This window comes from Stigmatopora nigra, chromosome 5 (assembly GCF_051989575.1).
Source record: "Stigmatopora nigra isolate UIUO_SnigA chromosome 5, RoL_Snig_1.1, whole genome shotgun sequence".
Taxonomy (NCBI): Eukaryota; Metazoa; Chordata; class Actinopteri; order Syngnathiformes; family Syngnathidae; genus Stigmatopora; species Stigmatopora nigra.
The window spans coordinates 7,525,477-7,537,500 of record NC_135512.1 but is presented as its reverse complement, the minus strand read 5'-3'; the positions used below and the strand labels follow the sequence as shown (position 1 = coordinate 7,537,500).

The 12,024-nt window shown below is 39.1% G+C and overlaps 1 protein-coding gene across 5 annotated transcripts in view; it reads right to left on the bottom strand.

The window, feature by feature from the left end:
- Nucleotides 1–10,711, bottom strand: part of rxrgb (retinoid X receptor, gamma b) — a 23,260-nt gene extending 12,549 nt beyond the window's left edge. The window contains exons 1-2 of one of the 5 annotated variants that reach the window (XM_077717355.1): nucleotides 10,482–10,708; nucleotides 4,166–4,339 (exon numbers count right to left, since the gene is read on the bottom strand). In XM_077717355.1, coding sequence (XP_077573481.1) covers nucleotides 4,166–4,232 — 67 coding nt within the window. In that variant the 5' untranslated portion in view covers nucleotides 4,233–4,339; nucleotides 10,482–10,708. Of the gene's footprint in view, nucleotides 1–4,165; nucleotides 4,340–7,312; nucleotides 7,406–10,481 lie in introns of those variants that run through there. The other 4 variants (XM_077717356.1, XM_077717360.1, XM_077717357.1 and 1 more) reach the window with 4 other exon arrangements.
- Between the last annotated feature and the right edge of the window lie 1,313 nt (nucleotides 10,712–12,024).

The following is a 12,024-nucleotide window of genomic DNA, read 5'->3' as shown; positions in this document are numbered from 1 at the left end:
ATAACCGCTGCCCCTGATAAACATTCATTTCTTTGCTAAATGAGGTTGATGCCTGATCAATTGTGTCACTAAATCCTCTTATCCCCGGGTAAGTATGTGCAGCTCAGCAGGCCAGCTGTCAAGAAGGTGGGAGGCCGAAGAGGAGCGGGGGGGAAGGAGGGGGGAGGTAGACAGCAAGAGAGGGATGGACAGATTGATGGATGGCGGGGGAGACGTCCCGTGCGGATTCACATTTTTTTTCCCTCCAAAATTCTAACATGATCCTACTAGCACACATCTAAATCTGTCAGTCTGGAAAAGAACAGGCAATCACTCCTCGAGTGAGGTTGGGCGAGTGGTTAACGCGTTGGCCTCACACCTCTGGGGTCCTGGGATCAAATCCAGGTCAGTCCACCTGTGTGGAGTTTTTATGTTCTTCCTGGGCCTGCGTGGGTTTCCCCCGGGTACTCCGGTTTCCTCGCACATTCCAAAAACATAGTATGAGTGTGAGCGTGAATCGTTATTTGTCTCCTTGTGCCCATGCGATTGGCTGGCCTCTGTTCCGGAGACAGCTGGGATTGGCTCCAGCACCCCCCCATGACTTTAATGAGGATAGAGCGGTTCAGAAGTCTTAGTTTTTCTTCAAAGCGGAGGCAAAAAGTGTCGTAGTTAAGACCTGAAGCTCAAACACATTAAGACAGCACTATTTAAAGGGATTGACAACACCTAGCAGAAATGGCGGAAATATTTGAATGGACAAGAAATGACCACATTTTTTCTAACTGGATTAAAAAACAAACACAACATTCACTTTTTTGAGGTTTTTTTTGTCTGTTGCTTTCTGTCATGTCAGCAATGCAAATGAAAAACAGAGTAAATAAATAAATAAACACTTATTACTATTATGGTTGAGTTCCCTGCAGTGAATGATATATTTTGCAGTAGCCTCAATAGAATAATTCTGTTAAAAATGAAGGAATACAGTACAATGTGAAATACTGCTTATAAAAAAAAAGCCTTTCTCCTCCAACCATGCGGCTGTAATAATATAAATAACCTGCATTAGTGAACTCCTTCGACCCCCAAATTCTGCCCCGTGGTGAACTTTCGAGTGAACATACAAACTTTCTCTGAAACAAGACAAATGACCTCTGCTCCATTTTCTACCACAGCCAACTTTTTTGGTACAATATTTAACAAAATCAGCAGATGCGCAAGTACCTCCATATAAAAAATCAAATGTTGCATGTACGGGCTCCTTTTCTAGATATGACAAAGACGAAAGAACAGAACTTTTTTACCCAGGGTGAACATGTGATGTTTAGGTTTAAAAATATTTCAAATAAAAAGATAAAGAGATATGCCGAAGCAGTCTTTGAGGCTATGAAATTTGATTTGGGAGGCTATTTTTGCCATTTTTACCATTCTGTAACAGTGTTTACTATCTGACAATCAAACCGTTTTTCCATTATATTTTCTTGGTAATGTATAGGGATGTTCTTATTGGATATCCAAATGAAGAATGCATATAATACATAGAAACACAAACAAACACACTCATGGTGACTTGACCTCTGGACCTTGTGACCAAAACACCTCCCACTTAGAATTTTTGAATTTGTTCTTCATATATAAAGAAAAAAAAGTTGCAAATGAACTCAAGCCTGCTGAAAATTAAAAAATAAACTTGAATCATGGACCATACAATGTCATGAATTTGTGGCCTTAGATTGTGGTACATGACAGGAAATGAGTCAAATTATCATTCCCTAGAACAAGCTAATGACACGGCTTTTTAACAGAGGATGTGCATGTGAGTCTTTCAAATGCTTGAGCAGATCATGGATAGAAGATTAACAATTTCACAAAAGCAGTTGTTGTTATTTTTTATCTATCTTATTATTACATTTATGCTACATGCTGCCTCTTAAAACCTATAGATTTGTGTATATATATATATATATATATGTATATATATATATATATATATATATATATATATATATATATATATATATATTTTTTTTTTTTTTTTTTAAGAGGCAGCATATAGCACAAATGTCACAATAAGATTACTATAGATAAATACTAGTAGATATTACAGCTAAAATTCTGAGAGCATTCTGAAAAAGGGTCCACATATGGGACAATACAAATCAAAATGACCCTGACAAAAAATTTATTAAAAAGAACAGAAAATAGCCCTTGCATATTAAATGTCATGTCACGTTTTCCTCAATATTCATAGACTATAAAACCTCCAAACTTTCTTGAGCCAAGTCATTCAGCTTTATAGCTATATTTACCTAACAGCAAAATATTTTTCAACAGTTCCATTACCAAGTGTTATTTACTGTCCAACTCATTAGCAGCAGATAACGACAAATGGGAAGAACTCGAGACAACAAAATCCATTTAAGAGCAAATATCAAATGAACAGTAACATTTTCCAGTTACGTGGAGGAGATAACAAAGAGAGCAGTCGTGCTGAAGTGATCCATCAATATTGTTGAGACTAACGTACAACTCTCAAGGCTATTTTGTTTTAAATGACAAAGTTGTCAAACGTTCCACAGTTGAAAAGAGCAACACAATAGCTTTTTTCAAGGACAAAATTCACAGATGTCTGACTGTTGGAGGAATACAGTATGTGTTCAGAGCGAGCGCCCATCAACACATTACTTAAAAGACAGGAAGGAAGAAAGCAGAAAACCAGAGCAAGCGCTGATGGAAGGATGCTAGGTGACAGACAGCAGATGCCAATGGCCAGGGAAAGCAGGATGGGGAGGGCCAATAGGAAGGGAAGAGTGTTGAGAGGCAATCAGATAGTGAAGGACGAGGCAACACGTGTTGGCTGAATGGGGGTTCCCTTTTTTAAAAGGAGGCTTTGCCATAATGGAGACCACAAGCAAGCGTTTGACTCAGAATGACATTTGTTTTCCATTCGAGATGGGAAAATCCCTGAAATTGTTGCCTGAAAATTGCATGTAACATAGAGACAAAGAAGCATTCATGTAGCACAACATATAAAAATGTACTTTAGCGGCTAATAAATCCATTGTTAAAAATACGAATGCAAGCACAAGTATGAGAATTGAGTTGATGTGCAATCACAATTTAGGAATGCGTGTCAAAAAGAACCACAAATGCAAGTATATAACCCCTCAATTGGAGTAAGATTAGACGTTTTTCATTTTGGGAGCAAGCAATGAAAAAACTGAAATGTTGGTCAAAATTATTACAATTTCAAAATTGAATGTATTTGAATAAACATAAATAGTTTATTTGGTGGATGCCCCATATATTATGATTTTTTAATTATCAAAATGAAAAATATTGAAAAACTACAAATTATGTATACTGTTTTCATGCATTATGAATTGGTCTTAAAACAATGAATCAATTTACATCGATATATCAACTTGTTCATCACAGTTGAATTGAAATCAATTAAAACACAGTAAAAACGTTTTACATAAGATTTTAAAGCATGGTTTTCATTCAAGTTGTAAATGTTCCAGCAACAAAACTGTCAAAAGCATTAAAATGGCTATAGTATTTTTAATTGCTTTAGGTAAAAATGGAACTGGTTAAGTTAAATCTGTATGTATTGTAATTTCTGTATACATTGTTATATCAAGTTGTATTGAATTGTGACATACTGTAATATCACCATATTGTAAGTATAGTATGATTGGCTATTGGATATTGTACACTTTCTGCACATAATTTAATGTTTTCCTGTTTTGAATATGATTGTTCAATTTAAATTCAATAAAATCGTTAATATGATTTGTATTTAAATCACATTCTCATATTTCCCACTGATTATCTAGCGGAAAAAAAAATCCCCAAATCCAACTGCCTTGTCATCGTCCGCAAATGACCAAATATGGTTCTCGCTCAATAAAAAGCAAACATCCTCTGGGTATCATTTTGATCCACAATGGAAAACCCAATGCAAATAAGTGATATTAATATTAGCGCAGGGAATTTCTACCCTGAGAAGATCCATTTTATAAAGAATACCCAGGGATTAGAGGTATTACCATACATAATGCATCCGTTAGATAATCTAACATTGTGTGGGAAGCCTGTAAAGCAAAATAATAGTAAATAAAAGGCACAAGTCTCCCTAATCTACCTCCCAATATTCCCCATAAGGAACTAGGAGAAGAATACTCACAGTGGCAATAACCCAGCTCCCTCCCGGCGCCAACTCCAGCTGCAGGTGATGCCGCAGGTTGCCACATGGCTTCGAGCGCGAGCGTGGCACTGGCAGGACGCCAGTCGCCTTCCGCGACGTCGGACTCGAGCGACACTGGTCGTCAAACTGAGGCGGAAACTCCGGATCCGTAGACTTTTTAGGAATGGGAGGAGAAAAAGGGTATCGGCGGAGAGCAAAAAAGAGGCGGAGTGCATCAAGGCCAGTTATAAGATTAGCCAGATTATCCTTCCTGAGAGATCAATCCCTTCGGAACTGTTTGCTGTCCGACTGATGACACAAATCAGCTCTTGAGCCGCCTACTCAATTTGTGTCTTTCCATACCTCAGGCTGTGCCTAAAACTGTGCAGGGACACCTGTTATAGTGCAGGGTGTCTGGCGTAGCATTAAATAGGGATGATGGGGTAAAGGGGGGCAGGGCATTAAATCTGTCAGGAGTGGGGATGGAAGGGATCACACTTACAGTATAACCGGTAGCTTCCAATTACAGCTTCTTAAAAGGGATCAGACATTAGTACATTGAGTTAGTTTCTGTAGCCAAAGGTTGTTAAGGTGTCCCCAAAAAAAATCTGATTTCTATGCTTGGTTTTCAACTAGCAGAGTTAGTTCCAGAAATATAATCATCTTGTCTTCCTCTTCATTATGATCTCCAATATCTTTTGTGCACACAACCTATTTTTTGGTTGAGAGAATCTCTCTCAGATTTTTGACATTAGAAATGAGTATTTTCTGAACAGAAATAATTGAGATTATAAATCATAAGCAGTTCTTTTGGCGACGGATGCATGTATTTAATTCAATATTCAATATAATGCATTATAAACTGATGAGGCTCAAAGTAAAATGCTTATGGTCCGAAAATTACGCTACGGTTGTTAATGAAGTTGATCAACTAGAGAGAAGTGAAGTTCACCGTGATGGAAATCTTCAATGGTTGTGTATTCGTGGACATTTTTTTCCATCAATTTGTAAGATGATTTAGTCAGTTTCAAGGAAGCGAAAATAAAAACAAAGTATATACAGAAACCATTATGTGCTACTTAATGTAACAAGGTCGAAACCACTGGCCAATGGCTTCCTTAAATGCATGAAATGAGAATGTGCTGTGAATGTTGAAAAAGAAAGTGACAAGAAGAGGCCCTAGGCTGAAGAATTTTCACTTCAGCATTCTGCTTCCCTCAAAACATCTGTAATTCTCTTTGATGTCATGAAGAAAAATGGGCCAGTTGTGACACGGTCGACTGGCCGTGTGTTCGTGGTTATTAATATGCACGTATCCTTAACTGTAGCACAAGTATTTCTCATGTATAACATTCCAGGATGTCAGGAATTGTCTTGTTAGAATACTGGACGGTGGTCAAGTAAACAGACAGCAAAGTGAAAAGCCAGATGCATACGGGCCCAAAATATACCTTAAAGGCGATGGCAAACAATGCACGGCAGAGCCTCGGGGAACTTAAATAAACCGCTAAAGCAAAGAATGCAAGCTTAACCTGAGGCTTGGGTTGAGAAGCCAAGAATAAAAAAATAAAAAAACAGGACTATAAAAAAAGATTACAGTTTGTGTGTCCAAACCAGTCCTCAAGGGCCACAGCGGGGGCATGGCTTCATTCCAACCAATGAAGAGGATACATTTTCACACAATAGGGTTTCTTTAAAGTGGAATCAATTGATTGCTGTCAGATGCTGCTGATTTCAGAAGAAATGTCATTGGTTGAACCGTGCTGGATCAGTGGGAACAAAAACCTGATCTCACTGTGGACCTTTCTGGAAAACTTTGGACACCCCTTTGGATTCTAAATGGTTTCCCAGGATCTGTTACACTTAAGCAAGTCACCTTAATGCAATTTTTTTAGTTACGTTTTTTGTAATTAAGTTTCTTGACAGTAAAAACTCGCAATCGACCAATAATCGATTAGGCTGATATTTCGAAATTTAACATATATCAGCCGATATGAAGAAATCAATTTAAAAGTGGTTTATTTCGGCTCAGATGTAGCCTCGCTTTTCCTCTCTTGTGCCTACTCATAAACAACCAGCTGCTTGTTAAGTCGAAGTCCTTGATGTCGTTCCGACTGCTATACTTACATTCGCTGCACACTTGCCACTATGCAAATGAAGTTGAACAATAACATACATCAACAAAAGTTCTAAGAATCCTCAATATATTTCTTAATATAGGGGTAGAATAGATCTGAAAAATCTGTATCGGTCGATTACTAGCAAAAACTTGGAGTGCCAATATAAATAACTCGGAGCATTTTGCTATTTAACTATCTGAGTTGGGTTCAGGACCACCATGCAGGTCGATGGCAAATAAGAGAATGACCAACAGCTCGTGGCTAATTGGACAATTGACTAAGAATGATTTGGGATGCAAAATATAGTTTGTAAATATGCAGGACACTTGGAAAAGTCCAATGTCAAGAAAACACAAACTGACCCCAACTGAAGTGTACAGCTGCTTCTTTAATGCCCTTTGCCACCATATCAAAAAATCTTCTAGCCTTATAAATAAACATTACAATCGGATGGGAGTGAGCAGCAAAAGCCAGTATGTGCACTCCTTGGAGCAGACATAACTCAACAGACTGTCTTATGTGCTGTGCACCTGTGTGAGGCTGCATCAAATGTCCATACAGCGCTTGGATGAGGGCCACCAGCAGTAATCAGATCCTCTGGAGGATGACAGCCATGCAAGAGAGACTCAACAAACCCGACGCAAGACAAGAGGAGGAGACGCACAAGCTACCATTCCAAGACTTAACAAATCCCTGCGGGAGAATCTGAAATACTCCTTAAATGCTTTCTGTGTTACAATAGAATGTCATGGCCTACATAAAACCCAGTGAATTAACCCTAAGTGCTAAATTTAGTGCACACTTAACACTTTCAACAAAAGCTTTAAGTCACCCGTACCTAAAATTAGTATTGTAATATAATAGTTCATTCCTTTAGAAACGTTAGATTGGATACATAACTGTATTACTTGTATTTATCCCAACTATAAATATATATTTTATATATTGTTTGTCAATGCATTTGCTTAAACCGTAACATTTCAGCTGAGTCCCTGCATTTTTATTCAGCATTTCCTAACACAATTACCTCTTAGAACATTTTTTAATATTCCCAAGTCGCGTGGTACACAGGAAGTTGCATCAGTCACATCCGCTCCAGGCCATGGGAAGGCCGAAATCTAGTTCACTCTTTTTATTTGTTTTGTTTATTTCATTTATGACATTAAACGGTATGGTCGTGTTAACTAAATTCTGTTGTTTCTACATCTTTATATACCATACATTTTTTTTTGTCTATAATTGTTCTAATGTGCTTCATGTCATCATTGGATTAGGATAAATGCCCCGTGGCTCTCTATGGTGATGCATTTCCTCTATCTATTTACACTTTTTAATTTCACTCCTACAAAATAAAATTGCCAAAAACAGGGTTGTCAAATTCATCTTTGTTGTATGCATATATCAATTTGACCGTAAAATGTATATTTCTACTTCGAGAATAAAAACAATAGTTTGAAAATGCACCCCAAAAAATATGAGGCAACATCAAGCAATAACAGAGTATGGTAGTAGTGTAAATCTGCATGGATTGATTGCAGTTATTGCATTATTATTTCAAAATACACCTCACAAGCAAACACCGCTGCAGTCTTTCCAAGGTCCTCCGCTTGATTAAATTTGGAATTAAATCAAGGGTTTGACCTTCTTCACTAATGACTAATTACCGACAATTAGCCCTGAGAATGGCCTCCGTGCACCCCCTTCTTCTCGCTCAACTCTATTCTCACAATAAGCACATGCACTCACCCACACGCACACACACACACAATTCCGTCAAACAACTACTGAGTCAAAACTGCACATACTCACTACTACTACTACATATATTGTGTGCTAATCCGTGAAGGCTCAAGTAGACAGAATCCTTAAGTAAACCTGCAAGGGGCCACACCCTTTACCTGTGTGGTTTGTTTATCTCTGTGGGAATGGGTGGGGATTGGCGAAGTTGTGTGCAGGGCTCGGCAGTCAGCGAGCAGGTTTTTTTTTTTTTTTTTTTAAAGCCGCCACGGCTTCTCAACCTCAAGACCACATTCTTTCAGTCATATGACGGTGTGGTCGAGGTCGGGCCCCAGACAATGAGCTATATGTTGGGAATGTGAGCTGACAGAAAGTTGTACAGTATATTAACGTGTGGCAGCATGCAAGTATTAAGCCGGAGTCTGAACCCTCCTTATGGGTGTTCACATCTAAAAGGCCAATTATATTCTGGGTTCTTCCTCTTTTCTAGTCCTTGTCATGACTTTTTAAAAAAAGTTCTCAGCATCAAAGAGAGTTGGGGGGGTTGGGGGGAGTTAATTCACGATCACTTCAGTGGATGGGAAATTCTCAAGGAAAAAAAAGTGAAAGTGCTGAGAAAGAAGAAATTGTGATTTTGCTGCATTGCGAAGGGAATGTCTGCATTAAGCACATGTCTGGGAAAAGACGAGTGGTGCTCTAAAAAAATCTGATCATAAAACGGTTTCATTTCACTGTGATAGATTTAGGTTTCAATTTCCAATTTAATCATCCATTCAATAAAAAAAAAATCCAGTCCAGAATGAAATGATTTGTTTATCATGTAAGATTTAAGAGACCTATTTTTTAGGCGTTTTATTAATTTTACCACTGTGCTTAATGTAATAAAAAAGGAAATATCTCAAACAAAGGATCAGAAAATGTGATTATAAATGGCCAATTTTAGATAATTCCCTAATTGGAGAAAAACAAACAAAGACTGAATGAGATGAGAGTCATTGTAGATCGAAGATGGTGGAGAAGGTCTAAAAATAAAACTTTGGGGGGGGAATAACATGGCGATCACTTGATCGGAAATGGGACCAGGTCCAATAATTTTCTAAGGATACGATCTAGGGAAAAAGATTCTGTTTTGGACATTTATTTAGTTCTTTTCATTTCGGAAGTGAAGTTAAGCACTTCAATTTTACTTGCACTGTGCAAAAGTAGGTGGCCCGGTGGACTATAGTAGTTAGTGCTTCGGCCTCACACTTCAGAGATCGAGGGTTAAATCCAAGGTGGGTTCTGAATTTCCTGTGTGGAGTTTGCATGGTCTCCCGTAGCATGTGTGGGTTTTCTTAGGGTACTCTGGTTTCCTCCCACATCCTAAAAATCATGCATGTTAGGCTGGTTGTTAAAGTATTTTTTGTAACTTTTAAGTTGACTTCAGGCACCATGCGGGGGACGCCCTGAATCGGTGAGCAGCCAATCAGGGCACAAGGAGACAGACAGCCATTCACGCTCACACTCCTACCTAGTGGCAATTTGGAGTTTTCATCCAGCCTACATGCATGCATGTGGGAGGAAACCCATAGAAAACCCACACAAGCCTTGGGGGAACATACAAACTCCATACAGCGAGGGACCTGGGATCGAACCCTCGACCCCAGATCTGCAAAGCCGACACACTAGTACACCAGGCCACCATTTTCCCAAGACAATGTGTGCAAAAAAAAGAGCACATGCAAGACTTTTAAAATCGCTCCTTCATCAAATGTTCTAGTTCTGCATCACATGATGACCGCATAAACCTACTTTTGTCTAAGTCAAGGCGTAAATTTAGTTTAGTGAGCACACAAACATCATCTCCTTTGGCTCACTGCGATCCATCCACGTGTTGCCTAACTCCATGGGCTGTAAAGCTGTCACATAAACAATTCTGCTAATAGAAGGGCAAAGGGGGGAAAAAAGAGCCATCAGCTGGTTCAAGGACAAAGTCGTCGAGTCACACAAGGAGTGAAGCTTTACTTAGCAAAATGACATCACGCTGTCCGGGGGATGGATGCCCTCCAAACTGACCTGCCTTGTGCAGAGGGGAGCTGCAAAGGGGGGGCTGCCACAAGTTTTGTTACTGGATGTTTTTGCTGCTTGTTTTCACGGAACTTCTCCCAATGTTGCGCGCACTAAATTAAGTTTAAGTCTCAAACTGTTTAGAAGAGGTCATAAATTAGATCAGCGCAATTAAAATGCCAACCTTTGACCTTCGCCTGACCGCTACGACCACCTGACTTTATTTACAGGGTAAAATAATCGCCGCGCGACATGCAAGAACCGCAGCACTAGAAGCGGGGACGCTTGCAGTGAAAGCCCGGAGAGAGGACGTCATGGCCGGGGAACACTCCTCCAGCAATACGCCCCCCTCCACTCCCTTCCTATCTGGATTTGCCACTCTCTCAAAGACGAAATCGGCGACGTGTACTTACTTAAATGCACATATGGGTCATGGCTGTCCATTACGGTGGTGTTGTCGTGGTTTTGTGGCTGTCCTAGAGTCGGCGGTGATCGGCATCCCAGCGCATTCCTCTCCCGGGCCGAAGTGAAGTGTGAGGCGGCTCGAGAGCCCGGGGGGCCCGACAAGGGAGGAGGAGGAGGGGCGGTTCAAAAACAGCACTTCTCCCAATGACAACAGTGATCCGGGGCAATCAAGCTCCAACACGAGCGCCTATGCTGTTGTTGTGGTGAATCGGAGTGTTTTTCCTTTCTTTTTTTCTTATTCACGTAACATTTTCCGCTTCAATAAAGAACGGGGAAAATTGCAGAGTAAGATACCAGGGCTGTCAGATGAGAAACCGGGAAGGAGGAAGGAAATGTTTCCAATGATTTATTTATTTGTTTATTAAACAAGTAAAACATTTTGAGGAAAAACATGTTAAATATATATATATATATATATATATATATATATATATATATATATATATATATATATATATATATATATATATATATATATATATATATATATATATATATATATATATATATATATATATATATATATATATATATATATATATATAAAACATGTTTTTTTCCCTCAAAAATGTGTGTGTGCGTGTGTGTTTCATTTCATACATACACTGTCATTTTCAGACTATAGGCTGATGCTAGATTTCCGATTCCTGCAGTTTATAGTCCAGCTAATTCATGTATTTTTACAGACAAATGGACTGTGTGTCTATTTCATTGAAATATTCCATGATACAATGAACAAATACAGTTTTCTTATCAAATTTGGTGGGTGCAGCTTATAGTCGGGTGCGCTTTACTTATTTTTCGGACAAAGAATGCACAATGAAATGGAAACAAATGTGTCCAGCTCTGATATTTGGCTCATACTTTTTGTTTCTCTTGATACCTATTAAATAATTAAAGCAATTCAGGTCCACCAAACATATTCCATCTGGGATCAGATTGTTCAAAAGTATCATTCAGTAGAAGAACGTAAAAGTATTTCCAAGGTATTCAACAAAGTGAAGACAATCTTAATCAGGTTTATGAATTAACTGTCATTTTGTAGTTATCTTTACATGTGTAAACACTATATTCAAAAAAAATGTAGCTTTTCCAATTTACAAATTATATATATATTTATTTCATCAGATCTGTTTACCTGTTGCTAGTGAAAGTGTGACTTAAGCCTCACTGTGTGGTGTATCCCACTCTCTAGCTCTTCAGAGTACACCCCCCAAACTCCCACACATACACACACCCCTCTCCACAGACCGGGGTCATGCAGGGGTGAGGCTCCCGGTACCTCCGAAGGTTATTCAGGAGTCAAGCTGCACTGAGCCATTCACTGACTTGAACTGTGCAAGCACGCCAGACGCTCCGTCAACGCCGGTTCTGCTGACCACTCAACTGCCCCACTAATGGGACCGGCACCCCCGGCCCCGCAGTCCAAGTCACAGCGACCCATAAAAGAGCCCAGGAGGATGCTAACCAAGACGAATGGCATTTTTCCCT